The 24,224-nt window shown below is 45.0% G+C and overlaps 1 protein-coding gene across 3 annotated transcripts in view; it reads left to right on the top strand.

The window, feature by feature from the left end:
* CETN3 (centrin 3) overlaps positions 1-24,224 on the top strand; it is a 111,726-nt gene that overhangs the window by 68,954 nt on the left and 18,548 nt on the right. For all 3 annotated transcript variants that reach the window (XM_086960898.1, XM_086960900.1, XM_086960899.1), the window contains exon 5: positions 18,303-18,494. In XM_086960898.1, coding sequence (XP_086817024.1) covers positions 18,303-18,494 — 192 coding nt within the window. The remainder of the gene's footprint in view (positions 1-18,302; positions 18,495-24,224) is intronic.

Raw genomic sequence — 24,224 nt, 5'->3', positions numbered from 1 at the left:
AAAAACGCTGAAGAACTTACAATCGATACTAGGCTTCCTGAATTTTGGAAGAACTTACATTCTAAATTATGCAGAGAGGGTTAAACCTCTCTACGAATTAATAAAACCTGATTTTAAACCAATCAACTGGACTCAGAAACACACAGAAATTTTGAGATCATTGCAAACAGACATGTTAGCTAAAACAAAATTAGAAACTCGTGACAATACACGCAACCTTGTAATCGAGTCATCCCAGGAAGATGCGGATTCACATACCTGACCTCTAATGAGGGAGAAACGGTACCAATAGCTTACAAATCACATTTGTACACACAAGCTGAAAAAAACATTCAGTCTTACAGAAAATACTGTAAAGGCCGTTCAGACAGCTGTAGCAAAAGAAAGAGCCCAAGCCCAAGGCAAAAGAATAACTGTTTTTACTGCAGAATCAGCCTTGGAGGCGTTATCCACCCCAGTTAATCTAAAAACGGTGGCACTAGATCCAAAATGGATACAGTGGGAAAATTCACTTGCAGCAGAAGACGTGACATATTATTTTGACCCGAACATGAAAAAACTGAATGATTTGAAATATGAAGAAGAATATCCTCTGCCAATCGAAATTCTGCCTCTCCAACAGTACTCTTGTATAATCTATACGGACAGATTTGTACAACATTACAATGTGGATAATAAATCCTACAATGCAGCATGTGCGATTATTAAAGGTCGCTGGCGCTGTGGTAAATTCAGACCAAAAATAACAAAAACTGAATCACTGAGAAACTGTTCGGCTCAGCGAGCTGAAATCTGATCTTTAAAGATGGCGCTTGAAAATGCGGATCGTGAAATCCCGACACTAATAGTGTGCGATTCGCATTTCTGCGTCAAATCTTACAATAATGACTTGCAGAATTGGGTTCAAAACGATTACAAAGATGACACAGGTGCCACATTCAAGCATAAAATGCTTTGGGAACAAGTAGTTCTTTTACAGAAAGAACTACAAAAGACTCACGTGATACACACACTGAGTCATCAACGTGATGGCGTTCGCGTTGCAGGGAAGTCATTGGCTAATACAGCCACAGCGGAAGCAACTCAACGGGCTTCCGTAGCCATAAAAAAGCGTTCAGAAAAATACATAGACGGGGAAACCATGCTGGCGGTAAAAACGTCTTCAAAAGGCGACTGTGCAGCCTTACCCGTGAACTATCCACTCAATTATACATACGTAATTGACGCAAACTCCGTTCCTTTTGCTCGAATTCCTGGAGTGGGGGATAGAGTAATTCCAAACATGAACAGGAGAGTCTTATTAATAGCAGACGCACACATGGGTGCAGGTCCAAGGCACAAACAGATCAAGGAATCTCAGACAGAATTACAATCAAAATACTGGTGGCCGGGGATGAGCCTGCAACATTATAAATTTGCAAAGAGCTGTCCAAACTGCAACAGAGATCGCAGTAGCGAGCCAACTGGAGTATTGCCATGGCCATTTCTGTAGTTAGCATAAGGCTATCTATGAGTAAAATCCAGCGTCCCATTAATTTCTTTTAAGACTAGATTCACTTAAAGTTGCAGACACCAGCGCTCGGCTGACGCCAGAACTGTTATAAAAGATTTGCGAGTCTTTATCGGCACATACGCAATTGGCATGCTACATTCTGACCAGGGTCCTGCTTTTAGCTCTCGAGCTTATAAGGAGGCCATGACCAGCATGGGCATTGCGTTGCGGTACTCTTGTCCCTTCCATCCTGAGGGAAATGGGATTGTGGAAAGAAAAAACGAGACATAAAGCAATCTATAACGGCAAAGGTATTAGGTTCGGGTGATGGGTGGGTCCAACATTTAACAAGTGTCCAACGTAGTCTTAACAATCTGCCAAGAAATTCTCTAAAAGGTTTCAGCCCGTACGAACTATTGTTCGGAACTAGAATGTATATTCAGGATTTAGATAGTCAAACTTCAGTGGTAGAAGATAAGAAAAAATGCTTTGACATCAAAGATCGTTTGACTGTTTTACAGAACTTAAATGAATCAAGAAAAGCCCTGAGCAACATAAAGTTAAAACAGCAGCAAACAACCACTGAAGATACACCACCTGTCCCAGCAAGACCTGTCTGGATTCCAAAGATTGGGGATCTGGTCAGAGAGAAGATTGCGGTGAAGAAGGAATTTGGGCCTTCTTACAGAAAAGCAGTACCGGTCTTATCTCTAAACGGAACAAGACCAGTTGTACTACCGCCCCTTGCTGGTAAAAAGGAGAACCAAGTTGTATCCACCGACCTGGTAAAACCACAATCATGTGGCCAATAATAAGTAGTAGGCCCAGTGGAATCCCAAGAAATAGCAGAATACCACAATTTGCTATAATCCAAGAGGTTCAAACTGAGAGACTTAACACATTTGATAAACCTGCAGTGAATAAAAAAGGACTATGCAACAATGCCATGGAACTTGTGCCTCTTGAAACCCAAATTGAAACAGTTCGTCAAGAAACACCAGTCTACAACGATGTAGCCTCAGACTATGCTAATGAAAGTAAAATTGAAAAAGCAATTCCAACAATTGACAGAACTGCATCTGGCTACTTCACCAATTTCGATAACTTTTCTGAAGATCCAAGCGAACCTGAAGAAAAGCCAGCAACAAAAACTTATGAAGACAAAGCAACAGAACTCTTTCATCAACTCAAAGAAACCTATCTGATTTCTCCATGGATTGAATTTTGGATTGTGTTAGGTGTACTTTTCCTCCTGCTTTGGCTCATCATGGTACTTTGTTTGGGAAAATTCATTGAGGGAAAATTCAGGACAATGGACACATCAAGTAAGAACATCAACTTGGTCCTAAAGCCACACAAGTCATCTCACATCGAGAAAAGAGAACTTTCATCAGTGAATGTCACAGCCATTCCTATACCCGGCGGGGTAGTTTGGGACAAAACAGATTACGAAATCTATGGCCCGGTCGAACTCTTGAAATATCCTCATCAATTCAAGGTTTCATTTAGTGACTTTGTAAAACCAAGTACATTCTCTGATGATTGGGACTTTGAAAGCATAAATAATATGATGTCAGATCTAGTAATGTCAGCAAAATTTGCAGAACATGATTATTTACAGGGTTCATCAAACTATGAACAGATGTACTGCTATAACCACTATGCACATCACTATTTTCATAAATCTGCTCAACCTAGAAATGTTTTTAAATATAATCAATGGGAACATTGTGCAACTCCACCTAAAAGCAGTTCGAAAACATTCTATGAGAAATTCCCATACTTCTCAGGGTTTAACACAAGTGATGCAGAAACATTTTATTATAAACTGTTAGATAAAACAGGGATAAAAACTATGTTGACAAATACTAAATTGATTTATTCGGAAACATTTTATAAAAAAATGATTACATTTGGTTTTGATTTCTGGAAAAACATTGAAACAAAAACCATCTGGGGTACAAAAGAATGGCAGGTCCAAGGTTTAGAAGCATTATTTTGAGCCGGCATGATCCCAGAACAAATAATGTTCTTAAATGACACCATTCAACAGACTACTTGTCTTGGCCTAGCCAAGATTAAAGACTTAAACAAACCGTCTATTCCAAAGCTAATACTTCATAATACAACCACAGATATTGAGATAGACGTAGCCCAAATTTTACATCAAAACAGAACACATCCTGATTGGAAAAAATGGTTAATCTGGCCAACAGACACAAATAACTGTCAAGATAGATTCCTGAACAAAATACAGGGGTTAAAAATGACCAGACCAGACCCTAGATACTCCCAGAGACAACATCCAGGGATAGTAACAACATACAGTGTAGGGGAACTATGCCTTGAATGGCTACAGACATCCACACTGGCAGAAATTAAGCAACACTCGACTTTACTCAAAGACGGTGCTGACTTGCGCGATTTCATAATGGGACCACGCAAACAGCGTCAAAAAGGTTTCATAGCGGCCAGTATATACGCTGCGTACAACGAAGCTTGGAAAGTGACTCAAATTGAGACAGCAGAGAAAATACGAGAAATTGATCGTATTAATTTGGAAAAATCGCTTTCTGTTGTGGACAAGGGGTTAATGACTATGTCCTCAAGAATATATTTACTGGACAGTATTGTATCATCTGCTATCGATATAATAGATCAGGACTTGCTAATGTTACAACATGGTCAGTCCCAATTACGTTCTATTGTGCAGCTAAGCTGGACGTTGCAAAACCTGCGTTCAGGCTATGTGCCATGGCGTTTAATCAACACAACGTCATTGTTCTCTATCTTTCACCTTACTGATAAACAAATCAGTTTGGCACAAAAAGGAGCAAACTATACGATTCTGAGCATTGAAAAATTACCATTGACAATGTCAGAAAGACCTGTCATTGAATGGATAATACACGGAATAATCACAATTCCGATAACAACTTTCCAATTTAAAAATTGCCAAGAGTATATACCAGCAGGCCAGTATGAAAGGTTGGGTAAAGGGTACATTAAGTCATCATGGAAATTACCTTATACACACACATGTTATAGTGACAAGAACCAGAATGTATTTCTTAGTGGTAATAATTGTAAACAATCATTAAGCGGTATACTTCTGTGCCAAGGTATTAATTTGCATGGGGCCTGTGAGGGGACTTCAAATAACCTTTCATGCCACCAGCATGGCACACCTGCAACACAGATAGAGCCATTCTTTAGACAACTTTCTAACGGGAGATACGTCCTAATAACGGTCCACAGCTGTTGTGGCATGGTGCCTGGGAAAGCATATCTCATAAGCGTTAGTTCCATGGTCACTTGCTAGATGCAAGTATTGTATCCAAACGGCCCTCCTGATACAGAGGCGACGATTTGGCCTTCCTTGAATATCTCTTCTATACGAATTGATACTTTAAGCAGAATGGGTCTGTTCTTTTACAGACAACCGTGCCTTTAACGTCATTTATTTATTTTATTTATTTTATTTATGACATTTATTGAGCGCGACGAATACCCTAAGGCGTCTCGGCGCTAGACCAATCAGTTTGTTTCCATATTGTGCAGATAATTTCACTGATTAAATAGCCATGTCTTTACTTGTTTCCTGAACTGGAGGAGAGAGGAACTCGTCTTAATGTGAAGAGGAAGTGCATTCCATAGCTTGGATGCTGCTACAAGAAAACGACGATCTCCCCATGACACCGTCTTTGAACGTGGAACAACCAATTGATGCTGCTCCGATGATCGCAAGTGTCTCCTGGGATTATAAGGTTTTAATTGTTCCTTAAGGGTGTTGGGTCCTTGGTTGTTAAGGGTTTTGTAGACAATGCATACGGACTTAAACTTTATTCGATTTTTTATGGTGAGCCAATGATATTGCCTTATTGTTTCAGCAATAGGGTGAAACTTGGCAGTCCCGGACAGCAGGCGTGCTGCCGCATTCTGTATAGACTGAAGCTTGTTTATGACTCTGACCTGGGCGTCAAGAAAGAGTCCGTTGCAATAGTCCAATGAGGACAGGACTAATGAGCAAACCAGTGTTTTAATTAATGCCTCTGGTAGGAAAGGTCTGATCTTCCTTATCATTTTTAATTTAAAATGAGCCGTTGTTGCAACTTTATTTGCATGGTCCATAAAGCTGAGCCCGTTGTCAAAAATGACTCCCAGGTTCCTGACCTTTGTGACTGGGATGGGGGGTGATCCGTGGTCCGTAGGCCACCAGCAGGATGGCCATTCTGGGAGAAGGGAACCGAAGATGACTACCTCGGTCTTCTCCGAGTTTAGTTTTAAGCAATTTGTGGCCATCCATGCACTTATTGCTTTCATTCCATTTTTAAAATTATGGGCTACCTGCTTTCCATCCCCCTTAATGGCCAGGACCAGTTGCGTGTCATCCGCGTAAGATGTTAGGCCCATCCCGTATGCTCTGATGACATTTGCAAGGTCCGACACGTAGATATTGAAAAGTGTCGGACTAAGGGATGAGCCTTGGGGGACACCACATGGCAACGTGAGTTGAGTGGATTGAAATGGTCCAAGGGAGACTGCTTGAGTTCTCTCATCGAGAAAGGAGGCTAGCAGGTCTTTGGCAGCATGGCCAATGCCTAGCCTTTCGACACGGTCGATCAAGGTGTTATGATCGACCGTGTCGAAAGCTGCTGACAGATCAAGTAGGACCAGAATCGCGGTCCCGCCTTGATCCCTTATGGCTCTAATGTCGTCAGCAGCCTTAATAAGGGCAGTCTCGGTCCCATGAAATCTCCTGAAGCCGTATTGCGAGTCATCCAGCAGACGATGCTTCTCAATATACTCTGTAAGCTGAATATTCATCGCCTTTTCGGTCAATTTGGCCAAAAATGGTAGGCTCGCTATAGGTCTGTAATTTTTAAGTTCGCATTTATCGAGGCCAGGTTTTTTTAATAAGGGCTTTAGTAGAGTTTTCTTTAATAGCTTGGGATAGATTCCTGAGGATAGAATGGTATTGCAAACTTGTGTCAGCGTTGGTATAATTGAATCCCAAACTGGTGATAGCACTGACAAAGGACAAGGGTCCAAAGCAGAGCCAGATTTTATAGTAGAGACTAAGGTCGATGTAAAGTCATCTGACAGTTCCTGAAATTTAGAGAAAGCAATAGTCTGCTGTGGACCTGAGAGCGCGTCATTCGTCCTAGATGATTTGACTGTGAAGGCTTGAAAGATATCGTCCACCTTAGTAAAAAAGTATTTAGCCAATTCCTCACAGAGGGCTTGGGAAGGAGGGGGAATAATATCAGGGGCATTTCCTGCCAATGTCTTGGTAATTTCGTACAGTCGTCTACTGGAGTTTTTTGCTTGCTCAATTTGGTTGGTGTAATATACCTTTTTTGCTTTGATGATCATGTCTTTATAAAGTCCTAAGGCATCTTTATAAACTTTCTTGCTTGCTGTATCATAGGTTTTTCTCCAGCATCTTTCCAAGTTCCTGTTAATTTGCTTTTGTTGTCTTAGCTCAGTGGAATACCATGGGGCAGTTGGTTTGGACCTATTCTTAGACACAGTTTTGATGGGGGCTGTATTCTCGGTGGCCTGGGCAATCCATGTGTAAAATTGTTGTGTAGCTACATTCGGGTCGGTAGAAATTACTAGACTGGTTTTATCCAGTTGTGTTTTCAATTCAGTATGGTTAATATTCTTCCAGTCTTTAAACGGCGCATGGGTTATTGTGGCAGAGTTCTTGTTACGTAAGGAATTGGTGGTAATTTTACCAAAAATGGCGTAATGATCTGTCCACGGCATTGGGCAGATGTCCGTTATTTGAAGGCCATCCAGGTTGGAAAATATAGCGTCTAACGTATGACCCGCTACATGCGTTGCCTGCGCAACTAATTGTCTCAGCCCCAAAGTTGCCATGTCTGAAATGAGAACGGCTGAATCAGTTTGATCAGCCTGGTCTAGATGAAAATTAAAATCTCCTAAGACTGTTAGCGTTTGTTCTGTAGCTAACGTTTCCATCATGGTCGAGAGATTGGCCAGGAAGCCAGTTCTAGCCCCAGGGGGGCGATAGATCAGTAATCCCTTAAAACTAGATAGAGAACAGAGCTTTATTCTGAACTGGAGGACCTCGCAATGGATGGAAGAAATGGGGGTAATAGTAACAGTGAGGCTGTCTCTGGCTATAATCGCTAGACCGCCTCCTTTTTTTTCCCTGGCTCTATCCTGCCGATAGGCTTTATAACCGCTGGGTACAGCGGTAACTAGATCTGGCGCTGATGACTCATTTGTCCAGGTTTCGGTGACAAAGAGTATGTCAAGTTTGTTGTCCGTGATTAGATCGGCTATTTCTTGGCTGTGCTTGCATAGTGAGCGGGCATTGATTAGTGCTATTAGGAATGATTCCTCTTTAGTAATAGTCAGAGGTTTAGCGTACTCAGTGGCCGTATATAGAGGGATGGAATAATTGCAATGTGGACAAGCCACACCAAGGTCATGTCCCCGGTTAGCGAGATCACGTCGCAAGCAGAGCGCGTTAGCTGATGGTCTAAGTTCCAGTAGCTTTGTGTACGTGTGGGCTGGGTCTATGGCCCACGTCAATCGGCCAGGGGGTATGGCCCTCGGCCCGGTCCCGGCGCGGACGGGCGCAGACGGGCTCGCCTTTGGCGCGCCTTCGGCGCGCCGTCGGCGCGCCCGCTGCGCCCGCCCGCTGCGCGGACGGGGAAAGCGGTTACTTTTATACATAACGTGGGAGGAGGGCGTTGAGGTTTGAGCGACTAGACCGCCACCCTACCTCGCTCAAGATGGCTGCTGAGGTGGGTGATGTAAGGTGTCAGCGTTTTAACACAGCGCTGAGGTCTCTGTGTTCCTGGAGCCTGTCTAGCACCTCGAGGCGACTTTACTCTCGCTCCGAGGTGAGCGCAATGATTAAAACGAGCAGTTTAAAATATTTACACTTTTTAAAAGCACGCTATAGTAATCACAGTGTGAGTGTCTAATATGCTCCTGAAAACGAAATATAACAATACCAACCCGCTATTGCTATTCACAGCGAGATTAAGAGCACAAGAGAGGCAGAGAACCCTCGGCATCCGCCTCAAGGGTGAAAATGAAACAAATGAAATTACTGGTTGCTTAGCTCTCCACTCCTTAAAAAGACTGGGAGGGCGTTGGGGTTTGAGCGACTAGACCGCCACCCTACCTCGCTCAAGATGGCTGCTGAGGTGGGTGATGTAAGGTGTCAGCGTTTTAACACAGCGCTGAGGTCTCTGTGTTCCTGGAGCCTGTCTAGCACCTCGAGGCGACTTTACTCTCGCTCCGAGGTGAGCGCAATGATTAAAACGAGCAGTTTAAAATATTTACACTTTTTAAAAGCACGCTATAGTAATCACAGTGTGAGTGTCTAATATGCTCCTGAAAACGAAATATAACAATACCAACCCGCTATTGCTATTCACAGCGAGATTAAGAGCACAAGAGAGGCAGAGAACCCTCGGCATCCGCCTCAAGGGTGAAAATGAAACAAATGAAATGTCTGATTTTCAAGTTGCAAGGACAACAGCAGAGATGCATACACTTTTATCAACTAATTGCCCAGTGCATTTCGTAGAAATGCTAAGCCAAATCCTAAATATGTCTGATGCCAGTGGTATCGCACATGTATTTAAGACAATTTTTTCGGGACTGTTAACACCCTTCGAAGCAGTCCTGGGCATCTTTCCCAATTTTGTCCATTCTGTCTTTGGCGGCCTACCACTACTTTTGGGACTCGTAGCAGGAATTTTATTTTTGACTCTTCTGCTCCGATATGGCAAGCCGAACCGCAGACAAGACTCCAGCAACTATGGAAGAAACGATCCTGGCTATACGCTATCGGGACCGCATAACTAAAGTCCTTGGATTAGCCCAGCTAAGAGATCTGAATATGACCTGGTTTCTTTCATTCAGACCTATATGGCAGAACTGCATCTTACCTGTGCTTCGATGTATGCTATTCGGAGAAGAATGCGTGTTGGACACCTGTCTTACACTACAATCAGCAGTACCAATGGATATCGATACTTTGCTAAGTCCAGTAACGGCTCATGCATCGCGTTGTCCCCAGCGGTTACCAATCCTGATGATGGCATTCGTTGAAACTTCACCACTACGATTAGGTGGTGGCAGTGAAGTACGAGATGAGAGCAACATCACCCAGGTACGACCTTCTGTAAGCATTGCTAATCCTGACATCGATGATAGCAATCATTCTCACGACTGCCCCGTTACAGCATTCTCAACCATGGCCGAACTTTCACCTGAAGCTGTAGACTGTTTTTTTGCACATCTGTCTGAAGTAATGTTCTCCCCTGAACAGAAAGAATAACTTTTTAAGCAAACCGGCACACAGCGTTCCCCTGAACTCTGAATTCGGCCTTCGGCTTTGATAAACAAAAGCTACTGAAAACATTTGGAACTATTTTCTCCCCTGAAAACAAAATTATTTTTTTTCAAAATTCCAAAATATTTACCTTTTTTTTGGCACATGTACTCTGCTTAAAGTAGAACTATTCTTAAAGAACAGAGCTTCTATTTTTAGTAGATCTAGAGACAAAATATTACCTCAGCCTCTAACACAAGCACAAGCAATTGCATTTATATGTGATGAAATAGTCTCGACCTTCTTTTCTGTATTAAGAGACATTTCATGTGTAATTTTCGCAAATCGTTCAGCTAAATATATATGCATCCTTTTTTTTTACCTAGGAACCTGAATCAATATTACCATTTTATGCCCTTGTACGGCTATAATCAATAATATCCCTATAATGGCATAAGAATCAGATCCATATTTCAGTAAATCGCCCTTGCAGTCCAAGGCACAGCAAAAGCTACTTCCTTAGATTCCTAGACAGCACAACGAGTTCTTTCAACACGCCAAACCTCCAGCAACCTGGGAAATCCCCACTTGCTTTGTTTTGATTTGTAATAGAACTCCTGCGAGCACTGTAAGAACGGCCAGTTCTTAGTGACATCTTTATTGACGTCTTATGTCCAAACCTTACGTCAAACTCGGCACCTTTCAGGTATAAATATACCAACATTGCCTTAAGCAAACACACGGTGGTGGTTTTGGAGCAGAGCAGCTATCTACTTTCCGAGAGCCCAGCTGATGCGAGAAGCCCACGGACGCTGCCCCTCCTCTTTGACGCGTTGAGAAAGACGCTGTCTTTTCTCCTGCTGAGAAAATCCAGCTCCGGCGTTTCCAGCCTACCCTTGCGGGTGACTGGGATATCGAGTCCTGAGAGAGAGATACCAGACCTCCTACATTCTATTCCCAAGGTACAGTGCTGACTAAACCCTTAGAGAGGATTCTTGAATCAGATTCTTGGCAAAACCAACTTAACTTAAACTGCTACTTGCTTACTCCTTCCCACGTATTAGGCTTAGGTCAGGTACACCGGTAGACGTATTTTAGAAGCACCAGTTGAGCACGTTAGCCAATGTATATATGTATGTATATATTTTATCCATTTTAAAGTGTCTTATGGCTAAGAAACCATATCAATGCTTTTACAGTATTATTTCATAATACTCCTTTTACTGTACGTACTTTACTTTATATTAAGTATTGCAATTGTGACAATTAATTTCTCTTGCATGAGAAGGAAGACTGCTCAATAAATAATATCTTTTATTGAAAACGCCCGTCTCTCTATTCTCTGCACTCTGGTGAAACTAAGAACGCACTATTGACTGAGTGAAATAGCTGTCTATTGTTTTCACACAACTAGAGATTTACTCTTATTCTGGGGGAGCAAAGTTGTCATGTTTATGCGGTTGTCGGAAGCTGAATCCCTTCTTGTCTGAGCCAGGGAAGCTGATCTCTCCCTATTCATTCAAGAAAGTTTCCAGTGACCTCTGAGCTAGCTGGCGCAAACCTAAATTAAGTCTAACATAGTCAGTGGAGACCTAGAAGACCTCAGTCCTACGTCTACACTGCTGTTTATGTTATTCCAATGTGCAGAGCCTATTGGGAAAATAGGAACTACACTACAATAGGTGTAGACAAAATTGAAGGAGGCAGACTAAGCAGGCATGCATCTGTAATCTCAGAAATGAGAGTTAAACCAACAAGTACATCAAAAAGTGTTCCATCACTAGATGTAGATATGTTTGTAACCTCAGGAAACACAAACTGCCAACACTTTGCATCCACTCTCTAGGAAATATTGTGTCAATTGACTGGTCAAGGATGTTTGCGTATGCTTTTCTACCAATTCCTCTCATACCTCTAGCGATAAACAAGTGCAAAAAGTCTAAATTGGCACTGATCTTAATTACCCTACAGTGGGCAAGGTAGACTTGGATCTCAGACCTAGTGGAAAAGGTGCAGGGAAACATAAAGACTACAGACAACTCATGGCCTACTCTCCATGCAGGGAGGCAGTCCCCCACCCAGAAACCAGCATGAGTCTAGCAACCTCGCCCCAGACCTCCCAAAGAGACCTGAGGCCATTCTAAAGGAAGCTCGAAGAGCAAGTACCAGAAAATGGTACATGGCAAAATGTAGGAAATCTATCCTGTGGTGCAGAAAAAAGGAACTGTACCACAACAGGGCACAAGATGTCGCTGTGTCTAGGTACCTACCATCCCTCCTAGACAACAGTTTAACCAATGTTTCATTAAAAGTGCACTTGGCAGCAATAGTAGCTGACACGAGTACATACAGAGAGAGTCTTCTTCACAGCACTAGTTATAAAAAGGTTTCTAGAAGGAACATAGAGAGTAGCTTCACCCATATCACCACTGATGCCCTATCTACAAATGCTTAGCATAGTCGTGTTGACCAATCCACGCTTTCTACCACAGTTCCTTTTGAATCAAGCAATTCAACTTCCGGATTTCTTCGAGCAACAGAAAAATTTAATACAAGCTGAAAAAGCCTGGCATACTCAGGATGTGTGTTGGGAAGAAAGGACTAAGGAAGTCAAAAAGTGAAGTTAGTTCAAATTGACTTTCGACGAAAGGCGATATTGTACGGTGGATAGTTCAAATAATCAAAATATGCTACTAAATAGCAAGCATAGCTAGAGGTAAGCAAGCCCACTCCCCCATGAGAAAAAAAGAAGCCACCTTGGCCTACCTAGCAGAGGTTCCAATAAGCAACATATGTAGGGCAGCCATGTGTCATCCGTCCAGAGCTTCACGAGACACTGCTGCGTGGACATCCAAGTGAACAGTCACAGGTGGGACTGGACTACTTCAACATTTGTTTGCAAGCTCAACCTCATTTCAAATCTACTGCTACAAAATCCATGCACATCATGTAAATCCAGAAAAGAATCACACTGCAAAACAAAATGGTTACCTACCAGTAGGAGTAATAATGCAGCTTGAAGAAATTTGTGGATTCACATACAACCAACCCACCTCCCCAAGACATGAGGTGCAACAAAACTAGAGACTGCAGTGCTTTTCAAACAGTTAGCTGGTAAGGTGAAAATAGAATCTGAAAATAGCGATCAATCCCGGGCGTGCATCTGCTGTCATAGAGGGACAGACATAGCACCAAATGGCCAAAGACGATGCCCAACAACACCAAAAATAAGCATTGGCTATGCCAATAGGTTTGGCTTCAAAGGAATGTTGTATGGTAATGTGAAGCATTCCAAGTAAATAACATGGGAATTAATGTGTATTTGTGCGGAAGCAAAGAACTGCAGAATAATATTGGTGCAGGTTAAAAAGTAAGGTGACAGTTGCACTGTTAAGCCAGAACTAAAAATACATGTATATCAATGACTGCCCTCTTCCCATCCGTTCAGCTGCCAGAGAAAGTCAAATACGAGGAGTTATATTAAAACACTTTAATAGCCCTACAATACCACGTGTGTGCCCCTGAAAGTTCAACCTCAGGCTGCTGGATAAATAACGAGGAGGTCAAGCACTTGTTTGGTAGACGCACACAATGTCTGCACAATGGAAGCCCCTCTATAATGATGCTAACATAATTGTTTGGGTACATCTGTGCTGCCAAGCCAGACCATAAAAAAACAAAGAGGGAAAAAGAAAACCAAGACGACTAAGAAGGATTTTCTGGAACCAACCACTAGATGGTGGAAAATGCACAGCATGTGGATCTAGAAAATACTTTGAGCTGCAAAACATCTACCAGTAAGTAACCATTTCGCTATAAGACAGTGGATTTGAAAATAAAACAAAAGCCAGAAAAAAAAACTTTGTAGGACCCCTGTCATTTTCATTCTCCATCTGTGCTCTTTAAAGATTTATGGGAGGGCTGTAGTACCTCCTGCACCTCTAGTTCTAGCGCCACTGCCCACGTCCTGTCACTGCACTCTTGAGATTCCTCTGTGGACAATGTCAACTTTGGATTTTTCTGTAACATGTTCACCTACCTTAAACTGCTGGGTGCTGTTCGTCCTTTTCTTTCATTGGTTCTCTTGCAATGCTGCTGTGGAATCTACCAACTAGTTGCGCATGACCATGAGCTAGGAAGTAAAAGTCTGCTAACATCACCTTAACGATGAATTCTTTACTCTAAGTTCAAAGGCTATTTCCCTTCATTAATGCCTTCCTGACTACCTCTTTTGCCATAGGTCACATGTAGCTCAAAGTTTCACATTTGCTTTAAAAAAACATTTTTATAGAAGTTAAATGGTACTGGTAAGGCCTCTCATAGGCATGGGGCGGGTGAGTCTAATGATGTAGGCATGGGTACAACAAAACTGCACGCAAAAGTTCTTTATTAAACCAACTGTGTAAGCCGTTTCCAACAGGTGGCTGGGATGTCTACAAGTTAATAATGGCATTAAGCCTATGAACTAAGAGTGACGGAATTACCATAAAGACAACATTTTCCTTTGCTTTGGGGAGCAGTTATCCAACCTGTCAAGTTAAAGAAATGCATTTTTTTCATATAACTAGCAACATTTATTCTTGCTTTAAATTTGTTGGCATCATAATGTGTTTCTGAAAAGACTTTTTTAATAAGCAATTCAAAGTGGATTTTCAATCAATCAATCAATCAATCAGGGATTTGTAAAGCTCTCTACTTACCTGCTAGGGTCTCAAGGCGCTGGGGGGGGGAGCTGCAGTTAGTGGTCGAAGAGCCAGGTCTTGAGCAGTCTTCTGAAGGCCTAGAGGTCTGCGGTCTGTCGTAGGAAGAAAGGGAGGGAGTTCCATGTCTTGGCGGCACGGTGGGAGAAGGACCTGCCCCCGGAGGTGGTTCTGTGGATCCGCAGGATGGCGGCCAGAGACAGGTCGTTGGAGCAGAGTTTCCTGTTGGGTGTGTAGGAGAGTCTGTCGTTGAGGTAGGCTGGGCCGGTGTTGTGGAGTGCCTTGTGTGCGTGGATCATGAGTTTGAATGTGATTCTTTTGTCGACGGGGAGCCAGTGCAGGTCTCTCAGGTGGGGGGTGATGTGGTCTCTGTGCGGGACGGAGGCGTTCTGGATTCTTTGGAGTCTGTTGATGAGTTTGGACGGGGCTCCGGCGTAGAGGGCGTTTCCGTAGTCGAGTCGGCTGCTGACGAGCGCATGGGTGACGGTTTTCCGTGTGTCTGTCTGGATCCACCTGTAGATCTTGCGGAGTATGCGAAGGGTGTGGAAGCAGGAGGAGGGGACTGCGTTGACTTGGTTGGACATGCTGAGCTTGGAATGGAGGATAACCCCTAGGTTGCGTGCGTGGTTTGTAGGTGCCGGGGGGGTTCCCAGTGATGTTGGCCACCAGGAGTCGTCCCATGCTGAGGGGTTGGTCCCAAGAATGGGGATCTCCGTCTTGTCCACGTTCAGTTTCAGCCTGCTTGCCTCCATCCAATCGGCGGCGGCTTTCATACCCTGGTGCAAGTTGGATTTGGCGATGAGGGGGTCCTTGGTGTAGGAGAGGACAGCTGGGTGTCGTCGGCGTAGGAGATTATGTTAAGGTTGTGTAGTCTGGCGATGCGGGCGAGGGGTGCCATGTAGACGTTGAACAGCATTGGGCTGAGTGAGGATCCCTGCGGGACGCCGCAGATGGTTTTGGTGGTTACAGAATGGAACGGGGGAGGCGGAGAGGCGGACTCTCTGGGTTCTGTCAGTGAGGTAGGAGGTGGTCCAGTCCAGGGCCCTGTCTCGGATCCCTGCGTCGTAGAGGCGCATGTGTAGTGTGTGGTGGCAGATGGTGTCGAAGGCGGCGGAGAGGTCCAGGAGGATGAGGGCTGCTGTCTCGCCGTTGTCGAGTAGGATTCTGATGTCGTCTGTGGCGGCGATGAGGGCAATCTTGGTGCTGTGGTTGCTGCGGAAGCCTGACTGGGAGGGGTCCAGGATGCTGTGGTCTTCTAGGTAGCGGGTGAGCTGGGTGTTGACGATCTTTCGATGACTTTCGCTGGGAATGGAAGCAGGGAGATTGGCCGGAAGTTCTTTAGGTCGCTCGGGTCTGCCTTGGGTTTCTTTAGTAGGGTGTTCAGATCTCAGCGTGTTTCCAGCTCTCGGGAAGGTGGCGGTTCTGGAGGAGAGGTTGATGATGTTGCGTAGGTGGGTTGCGATGAGGCTGTCAGCTTTGTTGGTGATGTGGTGATGTAGGGGGTCTGACGGGGAGCCTGAGTGGATGGGTTTCATGGTCTTGATTATGTCTTCGGTACTCACGTTGGTCCATGTGGTCAGAGGATAGTGGTGGGTGGGGTTCGGGGTGTTCGACGCGGCGAGGTCTGTGGGTTGCCGCCGGGGGTTGAAGCTGTTGTGGATGTCGGTGATCTTGCGGTGGAGAAGGCGGCGAGGGTGTCGCACAGGTCTTGCGATGGCGGGATGTCGTTGGTGCAGGAGCTGGGGTTGGAGAGTTCTTTCACGATGTTAAAGAGCTCTTTGCTGTTGTGGGTGTTGTTGTCGAGGCGGTCTTTGAACAAGGCTCTTTTGGTGGTCCTGATGAGGTGGTGATGGTTGCGGATGGCGTCTTTGTGGACTGCACGGTTGGCGGGCGTTCTCTCACTGAGCCAGGTGTTTTCGAGTTTTAGGCAGGTGCGTTTGGATGCCAGGAGGTCCAGGGTGAACCAGCTGCGTCTCTGGCTGGTGCCTCTGTCGGTGGGTTGTCTCAGTGGTGTTGGTGCAGTCTTCCATCCAGAGTCTGATAGTGCGGGCTCCTTCATCGGGGTCGGTGTGGCAGCTCGGTGGGTTGCGCGCGAGGTGTGTTAATAGTAGTTCTTTGGTGACTTTGCCCCAGCGTTGGCGGGGGATCTGTGGGGTGCGGTGGCGGGTGATGGGTTTCTGGAAGGTGAAGTGGACGTAGTGGTGGTCGGTCCATGTGAGCTCGGAAGCGTGGCTGAAGGCAACGTGGGGGCTGGAGGAGAAGATGGCATCGAGTGTGTGGCCGGCGATGTGGGTCGGGGTGGTGACGATCTGTTTCATTCCGAGGGTGGCGAGGTTGTCGATCAGGATGGAGGAGTTGCTGTTGTTGTTGTTCTCCAGGTGGTAGTTTAGGTCGCCGAGCAGGATGTAGTTGGTGGAGGTCAGTGCGTGCGAGCTGATGAACTCGACGATGGAGTTGCAGAATTGGGGACGTGGGCCGGGTGGTCTGTAGACAAGGGTGCCTCTGAGGGTGGTCTTGGGGTCCGTGTGGATCTTGAAGTGCATGTGTTCGGCGGTGGTGAGGGTGTCGTTGGTGTTAGTGGAGACCTTGATGGTGTTCTTGTGGATGATAGCGATTCCTCCTCCGACTCCGTTGGTGCGATCTCTGCGGGAGATTTTGTATCCGGCAGGGATGGCCATTGCGATGTCTGGGGCGGATACTTCGTTCATCCAGGTCTCGTCAGGAAGGCGACGTCAGGTGATGTGGTGGTGAGTAGGTCCCAGAGCTCGACGGCGTGCTTGCGTGCGGAGCGGGTGTTGAGCAGGATGCATCGCAGTTGGTTGGGTTCCGTTGTAGTGGGGGCCTCGGCGTCGGTGCAGGCGAAGTGGCAGTTCCGGCAGGTGAATGGGCCGTGGGTGCGCTTGGGGATGGCCTTGTAGCAGTTGGTGGTCCGTCCGTGGTTGAGAGCGATGAGGGTGTTGCCGTCGTAGTGGAGTCGGGCTTTGTCGATGGCGTGGGGGCCAGGGGTTCTGGCGCTGGGCGCGGTCCAGACGCGGACGGGCGCAGACGGGCTTGCCTTAGGCGCGCCTTTGGCGGCCAGCTGCGCGCGGCCGCCATATGATGGAGAGGTGGGGAGGGAGGGTCAGCAGGGAGGCGGGAAGACTGGGAAGGGGGGTGGCGGGCCGCAGGGGGGGCAGCAGCAGAAAAAATCAACCGGCAGAACGGAGGCAGAACTAAGGGAGGAACCCAGGCACACAGATTACAGAAGGGAAGCGGGCGGGGGCCCAGGGACACAGGGTACAGAAGGCAATGGAAGGGACACAGGCACACGGTAGCAGGAGGCGGCAGGGACGGAGATCGAGTGCGAGGCACCAGGACCGGGAGGAGGCAGCAGCAGAGGAGCACAAGGCTGGCACTAGCGTTGGTGGCGCTGCAGCGGGGGGAGCGGCCTACCAGAGGTCAAGAGTCGCTCTCTACCGCACAGCGTAGCGGATTTTGCAAAATAAATGTTGCTGCTGTTGTAGAATCCCTTCTAAATGCCGCTAGTCTATATTTAGATGGAATTTAATTTCGTTTCCCTTCAGTTATTGCTCTTGAATAGAATTGTACTGTTTGGTAACCGTTTTGTTTGCCCTTTAGAAGTTGATCACACCTGTTTTGCTCTTAATTTTGTAATATGCCTTTGTAAATAGTTTGTGGGTCAAAAAACATGTACCTACAACTTTTCCATCAGATTGCAATTATGTTCTGCGCATAATGAGCAGAACATTTGTCAAATCCTTCATATGTGCTTTCAATGTTGTAGTTACAGATTGGATATTAGATCGAGATCCGCAAGAAGAAATGCTAAAAGCGTTTAAATTATTTGACGATGACGATTCTGGTAAAATAAGCTTGAGGAACCTGCGACGTGTTGCAAGGGAACTTGGTGAAAACATGTCCGATGAAGAGCTACGTGCAATGATAGAAGAATTCGATAAAGATGGTGATGGAGAAAGTAAGTATTGTAGTCAAGTCAGGTTTATCAGATAGCTCGCTCATCTAGCTTTTTGGCATTGAAATTACCCACACATTTGTTAATGATAATTGGACATGTTAACTATTTATATTTTGTGTGAAGTTAACAAAAAATAATGCAATGTGCATAGAAAATGAAAGTGCCTTATCGTCAAAATGCCCTCAATATCCTGACATTTGTGTTTATTTTCCTCTCCCAAAAAACCCAGATGTTGAAATATTCAAAATTTCTCCCAATTTTAGCTTTAATGCCATCAATTCAAAGTTCTCAAGAATGTGATTTTGTTGGGTAAATATGATTCTGAAGGATACTTTTACATATGTAATACTACAGATTGCTCACCTTAGAATCTTCTAGATTCCAGTTTGGATCCGGAGGATTTTGTTGCAGTGGTTCTTTGTACAGACAGGTGGCACTGTGGGGCTCGAAGCTACTCCATATCACCCTAGAAATGACAGAGCAAAGCTGCATATTCGTGTCATCCCTGTGTACTGATGTCAGTTCCTTTATTTCCACGCTGTCTGACTTAATTGAGAGCTCTGCTCCCAAATTTGTCTTCTGAGGACTCCAAATAACTTCCAGAGTGCGTATGGAAAAAATGTCCCCACAGAAAATTGACAGGACTCGAGCCATGTCACGACTGTAGGCGGCTGATGTTGGTCACGGACCCCCAGGAGGTGTGGCTTTGGTACCTGGACTCTGAACATGACTCATTAATGTGAAAGTGAAGCAGAACGCATGGAGGCAAAGCTGTACATTGCCGAACAAAAGTCGTTTTAGTCTTTGTGTAGGTCTCGCTCCCATTTCAATCATGGTGTGCATCCCAAGTCGTGTTCACAGGGCCATTCTCACTGCTGCTCCACTTCCTGCTCAAAACGCTCCCTTGAGGACACTGGTCATGGAACAGATTTCACACTTTGTGCTGCCTCCCTGGTCTAGCGTCAACCCCACAGCAAATTAAAGCCTTCAAAAAGGCTATGCTGTAAATGTTTAGTGAGCACCTGGTTCTTTCTGGCCCCTTAGATCTATAGGGGCATCTGGTCTGGGCACCTCTGATGAGTTCCTTCCCAAAGTCACCTGTCACTCTGGAACACTCAACCGGGCCCATGCGGACTCGAGTGCATACTCCGGTCCTAAATCCATGCCAGTGTCGAGTCCAGTACCGATACACATATCTGAGCCTGTACCTACTTCAGTTAGAGATTGACTAATGTTGTGCTACCAAATGACAAATACAGCTGTTTGTCATGCAGCCTTACTAGAAAGCAGTGCCTCTACCTATCAGCTATCCGTAGTGGCTCCATTTTCTTGTTGGTTCTGAATTTGATCCTGTGGCAGAGGTGGGTGCACCTGAGGATACTCCTGATGATCATTAAGGGGTGGCTTGCTCCTCCCATATTATACTGAAGATCCCTTATACTATGATTTCCAAAATGAAATGGGTTTGTTGCAGCCCTTGACACTGAGCTTAGCTCACTATATGGGCCACCAATGGAAGAAAGTGCCTTATTTGCCGTGTTAGTTCGGAGGGCTGCCAAAGTATTGGAATGGCAGCCTACTACTGGAATTACAGCTGCCCTTCATTGAGATTAAAACAAATGTTTGTACAGAAATGTTACAGCCTGGGTTAGCATCATCTCCTCCCATTCAACAATGCTCTCACAGATACTTAGATGAATACCTGGTTGAAAACCATGTTCCTGACTGCATGTTAGCTGGCAGGTGACCAGGCAACATAGGCTGGCAATGATCTGAATCTTCTTAGCAAGCACCCTTCTTTGCAGAGTCTTAATGTGCTGGCCTCAACAAGTATGGTGAATCCTAATTAATTTCCAGCAAATCCATCTGATAGCGAATCCAAAAGAATTGATGATTGGCAAACATATGTTTTCTTACTGCCAGCTTACAATCTATAAGCGCAGTCTGTCTAATAGGCCGATGTAAACTAGTCCTTTGGAACCTGGCCAGCAAGAAACCTTTACAAGAATTGCAAAAAAAATGAAAACCCACAATCTTTACCAATGCTCAAGACTGTTCTGAAAGCCACGCCACCCCTTCCAGTATTATACATTATTTTGCAAATACATGCTAGATGGCAGATGGATGTACCCGTCATGACACCCTGTAATTGTTTGCACACCAGCAAGCCCTGAACCTTAAAACTACAGTAACACCCCTCTGCCTCCCACATATGCCTGTACACAGTGTAATGGGGTGCAGGTATTAACATTCAGGCCTACTGCCTTTGTCTGGGATTCATACACATACTAAAAGAAGAAATGCAAAACTAATACCAAATGCAAACAGTATTAACACCCCTCGAGATAGTGCCACCTTCCAGTGCCAATATAATGTGTAATGATTCTCTGTTAACACATGTTCTGCTGGTTTCCTAAAAGGTCCCCGGAAACAATTCAGTTGTTGTTGGTGCCTCTGCTCTTCCTTTGGCATTTCTTCCAAAAATATGTACATTTTTGCAGCAGCGCTAATGGCCTCCGGGGTGTGCGTTTGTCGGCAGGTGATTTCCTTGATGTGGCACAGTAAATGTCATTGTTTCTTTTTTTTCCTTTTTTTAATAGGGCTACTGGGCATTGAGTGATGTGTTGAAAAAAAAAAAAAAAAAAAAAAAAAACACAAGGGCACCCAAGCTGCTCTTGCTGGGGACTGCAAGGAAGCTCAGGAGCCTTTGCCCCCACCTCAATCAGCATGAGTACGGAATGCACTCTTCCCAGACACAGAGAGTGAGGGCAGCAAGTCACCATGCTCCCAGGGCTCTGGCCAACTCTGAGAATTTAAACGGTGGAGTGCAGCAGTGCTCACTCCTTCTCCGCTGGGGCACTGGAGGCTTCAGGGGACTATAGTGTTTGAAGCGTGTGGTAGTGCTCACTTTTTCAAAAACTATTTTACATGTCAGCTTGTGACTTGGCTCTTTTTGCTTCTGGTGGTACGCTGCTCCTCCCAGGAGTGTTTATTTCAGGCCTCCTGGCCTTCTAATTTTGTATAGATTTCGTGGAGCTAATTCTTCACTGCCCTCGCTATGATGAGTGTTAGCTCGGGCCTGCCGCTTTGCCCCTTAGATCCTCTTGCAGATCCTGTTTCTGTCTGGCTCCTGGGTCTCTACCACTAGCATCTGTCAGCCCTCAAACAGAATCTCCATTGCCACACGGGCCTAATGGCTTCCTAGCCTCCGGCATCGTACCTGCCTCTTGGCAGGTGTTATGGTGAGGTTACCCACTTTTTGGACCAGTCCACAGATGTTCCACGGAAACACTTTCCTTCATGGTCACCAGAAGTTCTATCCTTGCACTGTCCTCCCGAGAGTCTGGGGGTGCCAATGTCACTGGCCCTGTAAAGACAGGTCCACAAAGCCCAAGTCAGTATAGATACATCAATCGGCGATCCATCTTCCTTGCGGTCCTGCAAAATTAGTGGTTCTCTCTCTCTGTCCTTCCCTTGTACAGAGGTACGTTATAAGTGGGGCTGGAAAGTTCTAAACGATGGGCTCACTCTGCCCTATCCTAGGATGGCACATTATCACTCCACCCCATGCCAACTCTCCTGCACAGTATTTTAAGGGGCTTTCCAATATGGCAACTTAAAATGGTCTCTGGTAAGAGCTCCTGGTGAGGCTTAAGCTAAGCCCTCACCTAACACAGCAGACGTCCCTTCCCTTCAAAATCTTAAATTGGAATCCTTCCTGTGATTGGATCCAGCAGTCTAGCTGCTCCCCTCTTAGTCATGGAATCAGCCTTCTGGACCTATTGCAGTGTGAAAAATTAACTAGGACATGTCCATTCTGTCCCCATCCCTTTTCTCTTCCAGGATCAGACCTAATCACCTCTAGGTGGTCCCTAGTAAGGGGAAGGTTCTAATCCATTGCTGGCCAGCTAAGTATTTAACTTGGCCCATCAGGTTGATTCAAAGCTAGAATCCAATTAGCAGTAGGGGCTTAATGTACATAAAGAAGTACAGATATTATGAAAATAACATACTGGCTGAGTTAGACGTGTGTGCACATATTTACTTTTAACCAATCCAAAGTCTCTTAACCCAGCTGCGCAGTAGAGCTCCTTATTTCAAAAGGCATGCACTGGAGGGTAGCACTCCCACTACTTTTAAAAATAACTTGCAGTAATTGGGAATCACTAAGACTCACAACAGCGAGCCAATAACCAGGTGGTCCAAAAAGGAAAAAGCATATACTGGAACCCATATTCTCACACTTCTGAAAACTAGGTAAGGCCTGCAACCCCTAGGGTTGAGAGGAATTCTAAATCTGCTCTTGTGGACTAAGCTTTGGTGAGAAATGGGGATATTAATTCCTCTACAACTCAGTAAACCCACAAAACATAGTCATAAAGAATCACTGCTGAAATCCGAGTAACTGTGGCATAAGGAGCAGGCGATGCCCAGACAAGAGTGTGCTAAGTTCAAACAAAACCAACAATTTTAAATTGAAGCTCGTAACACCAAGACCCATCATGATCCTGCGTACCCCAGGCTGCTCTGCTTAGCTGCCTAAGTAATTTTTCCAATTTTACTGAAGATGGCTAATCTGTCTATAGAAAAGGAAATAGTCCAGGTGGAGTGGAAACTGCAATGGTTAAAGACATTTTAAAGAAACCAAACTCAGATCCCACCTTCCTGTCAAACTACCGCCTAATTCTCCTGCTGCCAAGGCTGAGTAAAGTGTTTGAAAAACACGTTAATATCTGCCCTCAGAATTTATTGAATCCAACAATAGACTTCACGCTACTCAAACGGGCTTTCAGGCCAAACATAGTACCAAGACCACCCTTTTAGCAGTATTGGAGAATTCTAAAATGAGGTTTTATCATGGTATCATTGAAGCTATTATTCATCTTGACCGTAGTGCTGCCTTTGAGACCGTGCCTCATGATGTTTGTTAGAAATGGGATTTCTGGTTTGCTAGGGCTTGCGCCTAAGCCAGGCAGAAACCACGACTCTAGTCAGGGCAAGGGAGTTACACACTGAAGATAACCCCTGCTCACCTCCTTGGTAGCTTGGCACAAGCAGTCAGGCTTATCGCAGAGGCAATGTGTAAAGCGTTTGCACAACACACACACACACAGCAGCAACACACTAGGCACACCACAAAAGAAACTCCACACAAGGTTATATATATAAAATAGCCTTTGTATTATCCAAGACACATTAGAATAGTAATCATACAATATACACTCTGCCAACTGGCACTAGGCAATATTTACAGGGGATAATATACACATGCCAAGGCCAATTGGGCCACTGTCAGAACCATCACAAAGCACAAATAGTAAATGTAGAACACAACCAGTAATTACTGGCAAAATACTATACAAAGCATTATATCCTGCAACATAAATCACATTATGCAATAAGCATCACTTTAGGCGTAGAACACATTATGCGCCAACCTCATAAGCATAAACACATTATGCAATCAGCATCACCAGCATAAACACAGTATGCCGTAATCTCATTAGCATAGACATCAGAGGCATAAATCATGGTGCATAATTCACATTTGTCATAGGCTCCACATAAATCACATTATGCCGTGAACATCACCAGCATAAACACAGTATGCCCCAATCATGGGGCATAACACCCTAAAATGACCCCCAGGCCCACAGGCCTTTCACAGGGGCTCCAATGCGCTATGTCTAAAATGTCAGGGCGCAGCTGCAAATGCAGCGCAGCAAAGTG

The sequence above is a fragment of the Lissotriton vulgaris genome, chromosome 3_1 (genome assembly GCF_964263255.1).
Source record: "Lissotriton vulgaris chromosome 3_1, aLisVul1.2, whole genome shotgun sequence".
Lineage (NCBI taxonomy): Eukaryota > Metazoa > Chordata > Amphibia > Caudata > Salamandridae > Lissotriton > Lissotriton vulgaris.
Note: the sequence above shows the minus strand (reverse complement) of the source record. Positions and strands in the feature narration are given on the sequence as shown.